Genomic DNA, 16,623 nt, shown 5'->3' on the forward strand with positions numbered 1-16,623 from the left:
TACAGGGTCTACCAGACAATGAAATCTCTCTTAAGTTAAAGCTTGAATAATATATCAGTCTCTTTCTATGTAATTGTCTTTGATGTATTTACTTTATAGCCTTTATTTTACTTTTTTTTTTGCGCGAATTGCCCTTCATTTGGGGTGGTCTTTAATTTTTGCCCTTCAAATTAGTGGTCTCTTTAAGTTTTGTCTTTTGCCTAATACCCCGAAGTTGTGGGTTCGAACCCCAGCTCAGTAAAAAAAAAATCGCAAGGCAGAATTTTGAAGAGGACTACTATGGGATTATGGCAGATGATTGCAAAATTCTGCCAATGCAAATTCTGCCTTAAGGCAGAATTTTGAAGAAGACTACTATGAGATTATGGCAGATGATTGCAAACTAACACTTATACTAATGGAGCATAGCTTGCATGCCTAATGGGCCAAAGTTTCTTGCAAACTATGCCTTATCATGTAGATTTTGCTAAGACATAGTTTGCCTGCAAAACTCTACCTTAAGGCATAGTTTGCAGGCCAACTCTGCCCCATCAAGCATAATTTGCTTGCAAACTATGTCCGATAGGGCAGAGTTTGAAGGCAACCTCTGTTTAACGACTTTTTTTAAAATTTTTGCCTGAGTAGAAATTCTAACCCGAAATCCTGAATTTTAGGCCAAGGACAAAAGTTAAATACTTTCATTTTGATGAACAAAAATTAAAGACCACCCCAAGATAAGGGCTGCGAATTGCCCGTTATTTTATAACAGTACCAGCATTATTGTATTTAAGTGATAAGGCCTGTGCCGTATCGGACCGTACATGATCCAATAACTATAGCCCAACCCAAGATACAAGGAGAGGACACACCCGTTTACTTTTTATACTATTTCCCAACCAACTCCTCCTACTTCTTGCCACGTGTCAATGACCAGATTCCCACAAAAATAATGTACAAAAAGTCAATCAATTCACATTGTGTCATCACTGTTGAAAGGAGAAGCAACCTGGGTCTCTGATTTTGTCCATTTGAAGAGACAATTATGCAGCTGTTAAATGCATTGGAAATAGCTAGAATGGCTATGAGGGAACAAAATAATCTTAGTGCAGAAATAGCATTTGGGACAGTTACATGGTTTGTGTATGGAGGGATCTCATGTTTCTTGGTACTTTTTGCTGGAATTATGTCTGGTTTAACATTGGGTCTTATGTCTTTGGGTCTTGTTGAGCTTGAGATCCTTCAACGTAGTGGCACCCCTGCTGAGAAAAAACAAGCAGGTTTACTTTCTTGATAATACTTGTCAAACAAATAATTGCTTTTTTGATGATGTTTGTGTTACCTTTTGTTAGTGAATTTGTATTTGTTTGCATTATTTGAGCATGTTTTATGAAATGGGATCTGAATAGAGTTGACTCCAATTAGAAATGAGGCGTATTTGATTGATACTACTTGTCAAAGAAATAAAAAAAAAAGATTGTTTTTTTTTATGAAGTCTGTGTTACCTTTTGTTAGTGTATTTATGTTTGTTTGCATTATTTGAGCATGTTTTGTGAAATGGGGTCTGAATAGAGTCGACTGCAATTAGAAATGAGGTGTATTTGATTGATTAATTGATGGATAAAGAATACATGTATGGTAGGGATTCGTGTTTGTAGTAATTTTTGAAGGGTTTGAGTTTTTGAACATTGCGGAATGGATATAGAGGATTGGTATATTAGTTTGGATTGAAGCATAGAAAAAATGATACTCCCTCTGTCCCAATTTATGTGGCACAGTATGATTTTCGAGAGTAAGTTCCTTAATTTTGACCGTGAATTCAAACATAAAATCTTTATGTTGTTTAAAAATAAAAATCATATATTTGAAAACTACATAAGAAGTACAATAAGTATTCTGGAATTGTGATTTAAGTATCATTTTTAATCTGTCTGTTGAGTTGATCCTTCGAAAACTGTTGGTGCTTTTTCCTGATGGGTTTACGTGTCATTGGGGAGTGGTCAACTGGTCATAATGGCTGTTCTCTTCATCATTTTCTCTGTGAGCGTGTGGTAAAAAAATGAAATCAGATGTTTGTGAAGCTCAAGAATTCTTGTTTTCATCATATTAAAATGCGTATTCTTAACAGACGTAAATGATAACTTGCTTTGAAAATTTATTGGCTGTGTGAAATGAATGATGTTTGTTACTTGTATATTAATGTGATTTTGGAGCTTAGTCCTTGAACTAGTTGTGATATTTAAGGGTAATACAAGTCGAAGTGAACTAGTCATTTCTGGAATATCATTCTGACTCCTCCTTTAAATAGGACTGATTAATGCCTAATGGATATAGCTATCTCTGAATCTAACGTATCCATGTAGCTAGATGTAAATACAGGAAAACCTTTAACTATCTCTGTTATTTCTGAGTTGTTTCCTTTTTGGTGGAATGTTTTTCTCATTTTCACTGATTGCGATCTTTTCAGCTACAATATTTCCTGTTGTTCAGAAGCAACACCAGCTTCTTGTGACCCTACTTCTATGCAATGCTGTTTCGATGGAGGTAATAACCCTGATATCTGGCTTTTTTATTCAGTCTAGAATGCCTGTAGTTAGGTTTCCAAAATGTGAAACAAAAACGTGAAGAGGGGGTTGGATTGGGGGAAGGTGAGTGGAGGGGGTGAGCAGGAGAAATGCAACAGCTAATAAAACATTTTATTTGTTAAATTGGAATGGTTGCTGTTGATAAAATTTTTTGATAAGGTTTAAGGCAATTTTGATAAGGTTTTAAGGCACTGATGTAGTATTTGACTGCGGGGTTGTGCAAGCGAGGTGATGTGATCATGGACTAGAAACTAACCCAGATGCACTTTCATAGCCTAGCTAAACTAAAGCATTGGGAAAAATCTGAAGGGGACACAATTGTTGAATCAAACTAATGAATCAAATGAGAGAATAGTGATACTTGTTCAAGAAAAAATGATTGACGAAAGTAGATCAAATGTGGAGAAAATATTAATGTCTTTATGTAATTTATTTACTTATAAAAGTATGTATTTTTTAATGAAGTGAGGTGATGAGGATCTTTACTTGTTTTTTGCTTTTTCATTCTTCCAATTTCAGGCGCTACCTATATACCTGGACAAAATTTTCAACCAATATGTGGCCATTATACTATCAGTAACCTTTGTTTTGGCATTTGGAGAGGTAATTTCTACTGCTTGTCAGTAACTGGTATCTTAATATTTAAGAGTTATACGTGATGCTGTGATACTCCTGCTATTCTTTGATTTCAGGTTATTCCTCAAGCAATATGCACTAGATATGGACTTGCCGTAGGTGCAAGTCTTGTCTGGCTTGTTCGTGTTCTGATGGTTCTATGCTACCCAATTGCTTACCCCATAGGAAAGGTAACTACTACAGTCCTTGAGCAATTGCTTCAATGATATAGCTGGCAAGTACGACTTTTTTCCTTGAGATCATTGGAATTATCCAAGAGAAGTGACAAAACGATTTAGCCAAAACAAATGCATTAGCTTAAGTTAATTCCATTATAAGAACACATCTAAACTGTTTAAGGCATTTTTCTAGTCACATGGCTATTGTGTGTTTTTTCTTTTTTTGGTTGAACTGAAAAATTGTATTAACCAAGTGAGCAATATGTGCAACTAACTCATCGGACTCTAGAGTTAGATCCTAGAAAAATAACCAAAAGCAACAATTTAAGCTATAACCTATTAACTATCAGCTAGCTCATATGGTTCTGCACTTTATAACTAGTGAGATATCCATGTACTAGGAATTAGACAACCATCTAACAGGGGTAGTTTTTAAGTTTGGCCAAGACATTAGTCCATTTCGCCTGCTTCTGCCCCCTGATGTGCACTTGTAAAACTATCTCCTTGTGTCTGTCCTTGCAGTCCCTTCTTCTCTTGCTTGAATCTTATATGGTTCCTTTCGATCCACACATTGTAGATAACAACTGCAAATAAGTAACCAATCACTAAAGACTTTCCTCTGGTAGCATGTATCACAGATGATACCCATCGAACCTCAGTTTCCCAGTCCCTAACATGTCGATGAATGCCAAGCTAGTTCAGTAGTGTTTTCCATAGATAGCCAGAGTACTTACATTCAAAGAAAAGGTGCTCTTGGGATTCTTCTTCTTGAGATGAACAAAAGACACATTTTGTATCAACCTGAATGGCCCATTTGCCTAACCTGTCCACTGTTGACAGCCTTTTGTTCAATGCCATCCACATCAAAAAGTGACGCCTTGGTAGTAATCCAGTGGGTCAGTGCTAGCTTCTTCCACGGAGGTTTTGGATATTGAGGAACCATCCCAAGATAAGCTTTCTTGATACTAAATCTCCCATCACAGTGAACCATATCCTCCAGCCACGATCTAGCATCAAAAATCTTTTGGAATAACCAGCAAGCCTGTTTTGGAGTGTCCGCTGTGTTGATGTCCTTGCCCTTTATATGGAAGTGGTGAATCCACTGCACCCCAAGTGTTTCTTTGCCCATGGTTACTGCCCAAAGAAGCTTAGAAAGTGTAGCCTTTTCCAAAGGAAAAGATCCACCTGGGTTGTCAAATTGTGTCCCAAGCTATAGGAGCCCTTCTTGAGTATTCATTGCCACCAGTCCAAAGAAAATTTCTACACGCTGGTGATCAATGAGAGGATCTTCTTTGGAATCAAGAAGACTTGGGCCTAGTAGGTTTGCATTTCAAATAACGAACTTTTTATCAATTGAAGTCTACCCCCATAAGTCAAGAACTTGGAAGTCCAAGATTAACTCTTGCTATAATCTTGTCAACCAAGGGCATGCATTGGCTAATGTTCAACTTCCCAGATGCTAGAGGTACCCCAAATACTTGAATGGCACTTGTCCTAGAGTGAAATGCATTTCACTAAGGAGCTGATCAGTAACTTCAGTGGAGATACCTGCAACATACATGGAACTTTTGTCCAGATTTGCCTTCATTACTGAAATCTCAGAGAAATGCTCAAACCTGTCCATCATCAACTTGACTGAAATAGTGTCTGCTCTACAACACATAAGGAGGTCGTCAGCAAAGCAGATATGTACCAGCTTCATCTTGGCACACCTGGGATGGTAGTTAAATGAAGGGTTATGGCAGAGTTGTTTTAAGTATTCCATAGCCAGAACAAAGAGGCATGGAGACGTAGGATCTTCTTGCCTCAATCCTCTTTTAGCTTGGAATGTAGTTGTCAGGCCTCCATTAATCAGCAAGGAATATTGGACAGTCTTTAACACATGTTATAATTAAATTCACCATCTTGTGAGGAAACCCAAACTCTATCAGCACCATTTGTTAGAATGGTAATTCAACTGAATCATAAGCCTTTCTTATGTCCACCTTGACTATGCAGCTGGGAGAGATGGTCTTCTTCTGTTTATACTTCTTGATCAATTCATGTGCAATGACCACATTGTCAAGTATGTTACTTCCCTCTACGAAGGCAGATTGTGATTGCCCAACCAGAGAGTCAACAACAGTCTTCAACTTAGCTGTAAGTACCTTGGCCAAAAGTTTGTACATTGTAGAGCAACAGGCTATAGATCAGAAGCCTTTCACACAGGTAGGGTTTGGGACTTTAGGTACCAGAGTTAGAGTAGTACAGTTAACTTCCTTTAATAGCTTAAAAAGAGGGCAGGCCGGTGCACTAAGCTCCCGCTATGTGCAAGGTCCGGGGAAGGGCAAGACCAGAAGGGTCTAATGTACGCAGCCTTACCCTGCATTTCTGCAAGAGATTGTTTCCACGGCTCGAACCCATGACCTCCTGGTCACATGACAACAACTTTACCAGTTACGCCAAGGCTCCACTTCTCCTTCAATAACTTACCATTCTGAAAGAAGCTTAAGACTGCAACTATCACATCAGAACCCACTGGCCAGTATTCTTTAGAGAACTCTACTGGGAAACCATGCACTCCAGGAGATTTGTCACAAGGCATGTCAGCAAGAGCCTTCAGAACATCCTGTGTGATGGGACTCATGAACAATTGTTGTTGTGCTTTTTAAATGATTTTGATAATGACATCAGTAATGTCTTGCATGTCTAAGAAGTTGCGTAGTTTAATATAGATGTTCCAAGCCTACTAAAATAGATCTTGGTCCAACACTAAAAGTTCATGTAATCTTGATATCGTTGTATATTCAACTATATTTATGTGATTCTCATTTAGGGTTCTTTCTCGTAGAAATTAGTTTATAATTAAGAGTTAGTGGAACTTATTGTGTTGATGGTACTGATGTAGTTTTCCTATTCTTATGGAGTTAATTAATTTGACTCAATTTATGTTTTACCTGAACGTGGCACAAATGGAGCAAAATGGATAATGAGGATTCTTCTAGTTGACCCATCTAGCTTGAGATTGACGTGTAGTTGTTGTTGTTAATGTTAGGTTACATGATTCTCATTTAGGGTTCTTTCGTGTCTAGAAATTAGTTTACCATAAAGACGAGATCTTGTGGAACCATTGTGTTGATGCTACTTATGTTGTTTTCCTATTCCAATGGATTTAATTTTGACTCAATTTAGATTATGTTCCATACCCGAATGTGGTACAAAATGGATAATCAGGATTCATATAGCTGACCGCTTCTAGCTTGAGATTGACTAGTTGTTGTTGGTATTGTTGTTTTGGTAAGGTTATGGTCCAATATAACTTTCCTTCATAAAGGTTTATCTTTTTCATCTTATTTACTCGGGTATTTAATACTTTATGATCTTAAACAGATATTTTGACTAATTAAATAGAAATAATAAATGACACATTTTGAACTATATTTCTTAAAGCATATTACTTGCTGCCAAAAGTGCACAAATGATCAGCATAATGGTGACAGACACTTCTTATATGGAGCAGATATGGATATTTGAATAAAAGATCCTGGTAACTGAATGGGAAAAATTCAGGTCATGTTTCTCACTTCTAGGAAATGTTTGGACTGAGCTGCTCTCTGCATTTGAACTTTGGAAAGAGCAGAAAGGACTTATCTGAGGATGGCATTTGCATTTCTTTTTGGCTACGCATATATTTGGCTAGATACACAACTTGTTACTTGATTATATCTGTCGCAAGCTGTGATATCAATGCTCAACAATATTTTGGAAGTGAAAAGAGATTAGATAAAGGAGGTTTGAAACACGAAATGTATGATCTGAATTTTTTCATAGTCAATGTTCTAACATCCTATTTTTATGAATCCTTATACTAAATCAAAGACAAGCCAATCTCGTAAGATTTTGATGGCATATGAAGTACTAAAGTCTAAAGGTGAATTTATTCTTCAGTGTCTTTGCACTTCAAATTTAGCTGGTATTTTATCAATTGTCTTTTCTGTCTTGAGCTACTCTGGGAAGTTGATAACATTTGTCTATGACATTTTACTTCGTCTTATAATGGTCTTAATCAAGAAATGAGATCTATATCTTTCTCTACCTAGAATATATAACAACACAACATTTGTGCTTCTCTAAATTAGGTTTTCCTGACTGCTGGTGAAATTCTTAAAGTTTTTCCAGTTTAGGGTGACAGTTCTTAGAAATGGTAGAGTAGAGCCTTTGACTTCATTTATGCTGGCTTCTCTTTGCAGATTCTGGACTGTGTATTGGGACACAATGAAGTACTATTCAGACGTGCTCAGCTGAAAGCCCTTGTTTCTATTCACGGCCAAGAGGTTTGTATTGTATCATGATCTGCTGGAGTAATTTTAATGTGTAACTAGCTGTTACTAAGCTACAAGTTCCTTTGGCATTTCATAAACCATGATTCATTATTGAGAAATTTGTGCAGGCTGGCAAGGGAGGTGAACTTACACATGATGAGACAACAATCATTAGTGGAGCACTGGATTTGACTGAGAAGGTAGTGTTAGTGAAACTGTCAATTGTAACATATTTTAATATGTCGGTATCTCAGAAACTGACCCTTAACTGAAGTACACCAAAGGAATACGTAGTTTCTTAAATCTTCTAGACTTTCTTTTTACTCTCCTTTTTAGCCAGGGTGGTGTAATGATGATCATCTTATCTTTTGTTCTATTTTTTTTCCCCTTATCGATAGACTGCTGAGGAGGCAATGACGCCTATTGAGTCAACATTTTCATTGGATGTCAATTCAAAGCTAGACTGGTGAGTGTTGGCAATTAGACTGGAATGCTCTTAACTAATCAAACTTAGTCTTCTGCTCTTCAAGTCCTGTGAAGTGTCATGCTTCTCAGGTAATGAACTTTCAGGGCATGAGATTTCACTGTCAGATGTATGCACTACATTTTCCCTTTAATTTTATGTTGTAACAATAATGAGTATGTTTGTTTATCTTGGTTGTGGCTTTCTTTATGAGAATGAAGCAACTAATGAGTCAGTTTTCATGTGCTAGGCTCAAACACTTGAGCTGACGGTTAACTTCTCGAAATAGAGTTTGTTCTGTTATCAGTTCTAACGATTGAGGGCTAGCACAATGCTTCCATCAGTTCTGCTTGGAACTCAAAATTGAATAGTTTAATGGTAACATGTCATATATCTACTTTTCAGATCAGGCAATCCATGCTGGCTTTCAGTTCAATGCTTATGTCTACCAAAAAGAAATTCAGTGCTTACATGAAACTGAGTTTGGGATAATATGCCATTACAATTTGGCTGAACCAATTGGGAGACACCTGTGGTTGGCAACAACTTTCACTTAAACACCACAACTAAATCTTGATCCATTTAGACACCTGGGTAGGGCCCGACTCAGCCATTTAGACACTTTTCGCTGACATGGCACCATGAGTGTAATACATCCAATCTAGGTGCGTGAGAGGCTCATTTTTTTTTCCTTAATTTTTTTCCCCATCTCCTTCCTTATTCTCTCCCATGCCACCAGCTCCTCAGATCCGCCATTCCCACAACCTCTGTTATCACCATATTTCCTTTCCTCTCCCTTGTCTTTTGCCACCATACCCACTACCCAGAAAATTAACCTTAGTAAACAGGTTTTTACTGTATTAGTCAAATCAACACTGGTGGGTGAACACAAGTAAAAGAAAACAAACCCATGATTGAGCAAAAGCCATGAACACAGGACCTTAAGAAAATCATAGACTTTTACCTACTTGATTTCTTGCTAATTTCAATTTTATAACTATATTTGTCAATGACAAAAAAAATAAGGGAGAAAGATGTGCTGGTGTTAATAGTGGAGATTTAGGGGAAGTTTGGTAGTGAGAACGGAGCAAGAATAAATGGGGAAGGGGATAATATTCTGAGAAAAAGAAACAGAAAGAAATGGAGAGATTCAAATGCAGGCAAGATTTTGAAATAATTTTTTTTTAAAAAAGGAACAAAGAGAAAGGGAGAAAAGTTGTGGTGGCCTTAATGGTGGGGATCTGGGTGAAGGTTGGTAGGGAGGAGGGAGCATGAAGAAGATGAAGCGCGGGAAGGGGGTTTGGGGTGGGTGGGGGATAGAGAGTCTAAAGAAATGAAAAATAAAAAAGAGGTTTTCTTTTTTTAAATAAAATTTCCATGTGTCACATACGGATTTCTTTAGTTTTCCACGTAGGAGGCGCTTGGCAATACGCGCTTAAGCTGATTCTGAGAATGTGTAAAAAAGTGTCTAAATGTCTAGTCGGGCCCTACCCAAAGTGTCTCATGGAACAATGTTTAGTTGAGGTGTCTAAGAGAAAGATACTGCCAACCACAACCACAGGTGTCTCCCGATGGGTTCAGCCTTACAATTTACATAATTATCAAGGCTTATTCTCATCATCATCTTTTCTCTTTTTTATTTTTTATTTTTTTTTAGTTTCCCTTTGGGTGGGGGGCTGCAACGGAAGATTATTTAGAGGTTTAAGAGGATCGCTTGCCAATTGAACCTTAAGTGTTGACTTATGATTATGTTCTTATTCTTCCAAAAAAAAAAAAAAAAGTGCGAATACTCTTTCCTTATGAGTTGTATAAGATTACCTTCATTGCTGTATGCAGTAGTTATGTCCTCGTGCAAATGGTTATGCTTGCATTTGTTATTTCTGGGGTCCCTGGGAGGATGTGACTAAGGATCTATGTTGCTCGGATATGGGTGTGGGCACTCGAATGGAAGGCAGATCTAGAAGTCGGATATCATCACCTAAATCTTAGGATTTGGGGAAACGAGTAGGAGTACGGTTACGGGTGTTTAGATACAACCCGTAAATGTATATTACGAATATGTACTTTGAGAATTAAGTGAATTTAATAAAATAAAAGCTAATATAGTTAAAAAATTATAAGCACTTAATAGTTTATTCGTAAGTTATCTCGTATAATAGCAAAAGTGTTCCAAGTACTTTATGTATGAATATGGACTGAATGCATCTACCATATGAGTATGACAGCCCTGGAAATGTTTCTTCTGAATTAAGTTCTAGCAAGTGATTAAATCGATTTCTTTTTCCCCATCATAGGGAGGCAATGGGAAAAGTTCTTGCTAGAGGTCATAGCAGAGTTCCTGTGTACTCTGGCAATCCAAAGAATATTATCGGTCTTCTTCTGGTTAGTTTTGCATAACCTTCACATCACGCTTCACTTGTAATTCTGCTACTCTTTGAAGTCATGATAGTTTGGTACTTAAATAATGTTAGGTAAAAAGTCTTCTCACAGTGCGGCCGGAAACAGAGACGCCAGTTAGTTCTGTTTCAATTCGAAGAATTCCACGGTATTAATTTCTAATTCTATACTTTTTGTGTTTTACATTTGTGACGTTTAAGCTAGAAATGTTGTTCATCATACATCTTTTCAGAGTTCCTGCTGATATGCCGTTGTATGACATACTAAATGAGTTCCAAAAGGGTAGCAGTCATATGGCTGCAGTGGTGAAAATTAAAGGAAAAAGCAAAAAACATCCCTTGGTCATTGAGGAAGAGAAATCTCAGGATAAGTCAGATAGCGTTGTCGTTGATATTGAGAGAACTAGATTACCAGCAGCAGTAACCTCACCGGCATCTGGTGATGCAGTGACAAATGCATTAACTCAGTCAGCAGATGACATTGAGGATGGTGAAGTAATAGGTATTATCACATTGGAAGATGTATTTGAAGAACTTTTACAGGTATCTATTGGGATTCTTTTGTTTTCCTACTTCCTCTTTTGCATATTTGGTGTATAACAGATGGTACTTACATTTTAAAACTGATCATGGTGCAGGAGGAAATAGTAGACGAGACCGATGAGTATGTTGATGTACATAGAAGGTTGGACAGACTTAGAGAACTTAGTTATATCTAATCAGTGTTATATTTATGGAAGAGGATATTCTAACATTGATTTTAACAGGATACGCGTGGCTGCTGCAGCAGCTGCTTCAGTAGTGGCACGAGCTCCATCAATTCGTAGATTAACAGCCCAAAAGGCAGCTGTAAGTGCACAAATATCTTATATGACTGTCCCTAAATATGATGAAACTTTCTTGAAAGTCAATGTTCATCATGTGAGATTTCTAGAATACATAACTAAGGTTGCAAGAAACTGGGTTAGCATTTTGACACCAACTGATTGTAAGTAACTACATGGAGCATGAGCTTTTATTTGTGCACCTAATGCACCTATTTTAATTTGTATATTTTCTTTTATAAATCTTTGGTGCGTCTAATATTCATCAATGTTTATCATGGGATTATATATCTCTCTCCTAGATGATTTACTAATCTACTTAACACTATCAAATAAAAGCATTCTCGTCTTTAATTAACTGCTTGTACAAACAACTGAACTCTCCCAATTCTCCCATCCCTTCTTTCTTTACATGGAAAAAAAAAAAAAAAGAGGAAAAGAATAAGGAAACAAAATGAAGAAGACTACATTTATGAGGGACTGAAACTGGAAATCTTCAACTAACAGTAAAATCTTGTACATGTCTTCTAAAATAATTCTTTCAGTCGTTGAACCTGATTTTAGAATATATAAATCCAAGCGGCATAAAGTTTAAGAGGAGGCTATATTGGTAGTAGATTACTGTGAAGCATTTCTCTTCGATTCTTGAACTTGTTACCTTGTTATTCAAGTGAAAATAATGATTGGAGAGGTAAATACCTATGTTGCTGTACATGTTAATTAAAGGGAGTTTTGCCTTTTTGTAGTTCAAGGTAAGCGTTTTTCTAATTATGGCGGACTTTTTTATTTGATTCTTCAGGGAGGCCAAAGTAAGGAAGGACAGAGCCCCAAAAAGTCCAGTGAGGACCTTTCTACCGCAAGAAGAATGCAAGGGAGTCTTAGGGAGCCTCTTCTTGAGAACAAGAGACAATAATAATCTGCTGAAGCTTCTCTGTTTCAGTAATGGGTGAAACCAGAGAGAGGCTCTGTAAATTTTGAGGGGAAAAGGAACAAATGCTTCTGCAAACTGCATATATAATTTTGTGAGGATATACTTATTTATATGAATTCATACCCACTGTTGGTAGAGTGTCTCAGGTTTATTGATTTTATAGGAATACTATGATTTCCGTGCTGTTTGTAAAAGACAAATTGGAAGTAACCATGAATAACCCCCTATTCTTGGCAAAGAAATGAGAGAAATTTAGCTCATTTTGATTATGTTCTGAAGGTTATATTTTTAAAATTAGTAACTAAGTGGAAGATATCACAAGTTGTTTTTATGCAACATCATCAATTAATAAACCTTTTAGTGGTCGTTTGGTACGCGGACAAATTTTTGCTGGGATTATAGTTCTGGGATTATAGTCCTGGGACTAAATAATCCCTGGATTATTTAGTACCAGTCCTTTGTTTGGTTCATTGGATTAAGGATGGGGTATACCATGTATAATTCAAATCATGTGTTTGGTTTGAAGTTGGATAAACCTAGATAAAGTTTTCATTTCTAATTTTAACCTTGATATTCCAATGGCTTCTTGTGCATAAGTGCAAAAACATACAAGAGATCCAACTTGGTGCATAGGTTATAAATTACCCATTATAATGAACTCTCACTAGTTTGTTTTCTTTTTTTTTTCTTCTTACAACTTTGGTTAGTCACTCAAGCTAGTAGATGGGTTGCCTAGAAACAAAAAAAAACAGAAACTGAAACTAGGTGCTGGAAATGCAAGAATTGTGCATAAAACTGTGCAAAAATGATGTAGAAAATGCAGAAACTGTGCAGAAAAATGCAAAAACTGAAGCCAAAAAATACAAAAACCGTGCAAAAATGATGCAGAAACTGTGCAAAAATGATGCAGAAACTGTGCAGAAAAATGCAAAAACTGAAGCCAAAAAATGCAGAAACTGTGCAAGATGGTCATTTAGAAACAGGTTAAGGGGCAAGATGGTCATTTAGAAAAGTTATCCCAACATATATTAGGACCGGTATTATTTATACCAACTAGAAAAGGGGATAATATTATCCCAATTTATGGTATAATTTTGTACCAGTACTAATTAATAACTCAAACCAAACATGATACTAATTTAACCCAAAAAGTTAGCACCAGTATATCCCATCTTATACCCTATACCAAACGACCACTTATAGACTCAGATCTTCTTTTCTTTCTTCTTAGTCATTAATTTGCTTAAATAATAGGGCTAAAGGAAGGTCCTTAGTGTACACAATAGTTGCTAAAAAATGAGTAAATAAGTAAAATACAAACAAAGACGAGAACAATGGAAGACAAAAGAGGAGCTGGAAATTCTGAAGCTCTTTTTCATGTTGCCCACTAAAAATGTAAAGAAGTTGAAACAAACTGAACTACTGTTATACTTCATACAAGATTCATGCAAAATCTTCTGAATTCCATGTTGAGCTAAACATTATAAGTTGGAACATCGACTTGAACAAATGCTTGGTCATTTTATTTACTTTCCTCCTCCCACCCTTCTCCAGGGGCTCAGTTGAGTGGTTTGTAAAAACTTGGCCACACCTAATATTTACACTAGACTATAGTAAATTACTGATAATACAGAGGTGAGAATGTATGTTCATTAACCACGGTTAAGTGATAACAATGCATGTAAAAACACATGTCATGTTTTCATTGGATTGTTGTAAACACGGGATGTGTCATGTGAGTGAGCTTTTTCTAATTCAGAAAATGACATAAGAGTCTGCTTTTAGTTTAAATTGCTGGCGTACAAAGTTGTCTTTAACTTTAGAAAAGAAAGGGGGAGGATTAAGAATTTGAACTCACTGCATAAACTTAAAATATTTAGTTTTACTTGCTGGTACACAAAGTTGTCTATTTCGAAACTTTACAAAGACACTTGATTTTGTGCCAATAAACAAGAAGATGGCTGAATTACTAAAAAGCTTACCCAAAGATATATAGAGCATGTTTGGATGGGCTTATGCCTATAAGCTATTTGCAGCTTATAAGCTAAAAAAAATAAGTTGGATAATCTAACTTATTTTTTTTGGCAGCTTATAAGCTGCTTTAGATAAGCTAAGTCAAATGGGCCCAATTGTTTTTTTAAGCTTATTTTAAGCACAAAATGACTTTAAGCTGGCCAGTCAAACACTCAAAAAAGCTGAAAACAGCTTATAAGCAACTTATAAGCCAATCCAAACGGGCTCATAGTATGCTATATTGGAGTCTCTTCTTCATCAAAATGCTCAATCATTTTATCATTCCAAAGAAGAAGAGTCACTGAACATCTCCAAATGATATAAATCCTTGTTCTCTGTTCTTGAATGTACTTACAACACCTCTGCCATGACCTAAACGTTAGTTCTCTTGGCAATAGTAAGTCCCTTGTCATCATGATCATGAAACTCACCAAATCCACTAAGAACTTGAAACGTTTGGCTATTCAAGAAGTGAATATTGGAGAAACTAATAAAGATATGTATTCTTTGATAGCAAGATTTATATAGTTGGAACTTTGAAAATACAACAAAAATAAAATATAAATTTGGAGGTAATTGACAGATGTTGTCTGCTGATTGGTGTGTGCGCGCCAGGCTGTAAGGGGACCTACTAGTTTGGAGAGAAAATAAGCAGAGTGATCAGCTTGTCTCCCTGCAAAACTCCACTCAACCCAATTTGTCTACTATTTCAATACTTAATTCTTGTACAAGAAGCCCATATTTGTCAACACTTATAAACAAGTTTTTTTTCAACAACTTGTGGAGATAGTCATACAAATAGTTGTAGTTGGGAATGAATATTATTGAGATATGCTACTGATTAATTATTCTCAAGAAATATTATCTTTTTACTATTGAGAAGAGAATATATGGTAAGATGAGAATAAAATCGTCGTAGTCGGTTTAAAATACATGAACTTTGATATTTTACAAGATGAAAATGTTCTAAGCCATTGTCTTGTCTAGTCCCTTTGCTTATTCCAAAAGGCATATCTAGTACCGGAAACAGTGCAAGGAATATGGATTCTTTTCAGATTTGATTAATAGTACATATTTTCATTGTGCTCCTCTCATTCTCTTTACACACTATTAGTCTATTTTAATTAGTTATAATAAACTGTTTGCTGCATTTTTAGGTTAATTAATGAAGAATATTATACAAAGTGAATAATTAGATGTTTGATGATTGCTCCTCTTCTTTTTTAATCTACACACACACACACTCATACATGTTGGTTATGAAGTGAATATTTATAAAAGTTATTAAAGAAAAGAAAAGGAGAACATATAGACCTCTTCAAAGAGGAAAAATGAGAAGGTCAAGTAACAAAATGTAATTTACAATTACAAAGAAGAAAAACAGAACACGATATTAACATAAGGATCATGAAAAAACAAAAAAAACGAAAAAGAAAATTGAACTCAACATATCTAGAAAACTAAATCATCCTATTAATATGGATTCTAGGGTACTTGTAACACAAAAACTATAGTTAATTATGCAAATCCTCACAGGATGTGGTTTACACAATGATGACAGAGATAAAAAAAATTGAAGGTAAAAAATCAAAAAAGGTACTCAAACCATTAGAATAGAGAATCTAAGAGTAGTTGTCCCAACACAAAAGCATAGTTATGCAAATCCTCATAATGTAGAACTTCCCTTTCTGTTGCTTCACCATTCTTTTTACCTTTTCAAATCTCAGCAGCTTCCTCATATTCTTCCTCTCTAATATTAACCCAAACTTTGCACTAGGTATTCACTACTAAATAGACCTCGTAGCAATTTATACATGGCTTAAATTGTTAATCTCCTATATATAGATAGATCTAGCATGCAAGAAGGAGACTTTAATTAATTAGTCAATATTAGAGTAGGGTCAGAGTGCACCCTGAGATAACATCCATGTCACGTGCCCTTTCTGGTTTATAGTGCTAAGTCTTCCAAGTATGTATAAATAGATAATCTTTGCCTGCCACTATACTCATGATTGCCGCCCGTGTTAACAGTTCTATAGTTTAGCTTCATAACATCTAATGTAAATTTTAACTTCCATATGGGTAAATTAGCCCCACTGTTGTCTCTGTCTTTTCATGAGCACCATTATGTTACTACTTTCCTAACTTACAAAGGGACATACATAAATCAGAAGCTAGTTTAATTTGTTTGGAAGAACTTCCTTCCAGGATCCCAGGAGTATTTATGCCCCCATCCATGCAACATTAAAACTTCACATGACAGTCCAAGTCCATGATACATTCATACATATGGTTCATTTTTGTCCAACAGATCTTCAGAATTTGTTCTTTGAGTTACTC

General features: G+C 36.0%; 1 protein-coding gene across 1 annotated transcript; it reads left to right on the top strand.

Annotated features, from left to right (window-relative positions):
• Nucleotides 1-858: 858 nt before the first annotated feature.
• On the top strand, nt 859-12,539 carry LOC132645002 (DUF21 domain-containing protein At4g14240-like). The gene is made up of 13 exons (XM_060361720.1): nt 859-1,256; nt 2,444-2,520; nt 3,081-3,164; nt 3,254-3,367; nt 7,585-7,668; nt 7,785-7,856; nt 8,055-8,122; nt 10,414-10,501; nt 10,591-10,664; nt 10,749-11,058; nt 11,154-11,200; nt 11,283-11,364; nt 12,139-12,539. Exons 1-13 carry the CDS (start codon nt 1,022-1,024, stop codon nt 12,250-12,252), a joined length of 1,449 nt encoding a protein of 482 aa, XP_060217703.1. The 5' UTR covers nt 859-1,021; the 3' UTR covers nt 12,253-12,539.
• The last annotated feature ends 4,084 nt before the right edge of the window (nt 12,540-16,623 follow it).

The sequence above is a fragment of the Lycium barbarum genome, chromosome 6, assembly GCF_019175385.1.
Source record: "Lycium barbarum isolate Lr01 chromosome 6, ASM1917538v2, whole genome shotgun sequence".
Classification (NCBI taxonomy): Eukaryota; Viridiplantae; Streptophyta; class Magnoliopsida; order Solanales; family Solanaceae; genus Lycium; species Lycium barbarum.

Coding starts and splice junctions, on each gene's coding strand:
- LOC132645002 (XM_060361720.1), top strand. CDS start 1,022: ATGCAGCTGTTAAATGCATTGGAAATAGCTAGAATGGCTATGAGGGAA. Junction 1,257..2,443: donor TGCTGAGAAAAAACAAGCAG/GTTTACTTTCTT, acceptor CGATCTTTTCAG/CTACAATATTTCCTGTTGTT. Junction 7,857..8,054: donor CACTGGATTTGACTGAGAAG/GTAGTGTTAGTG, acceptor CCTTATCGATAG/ACTGCTGAGGAGGCAATGAC.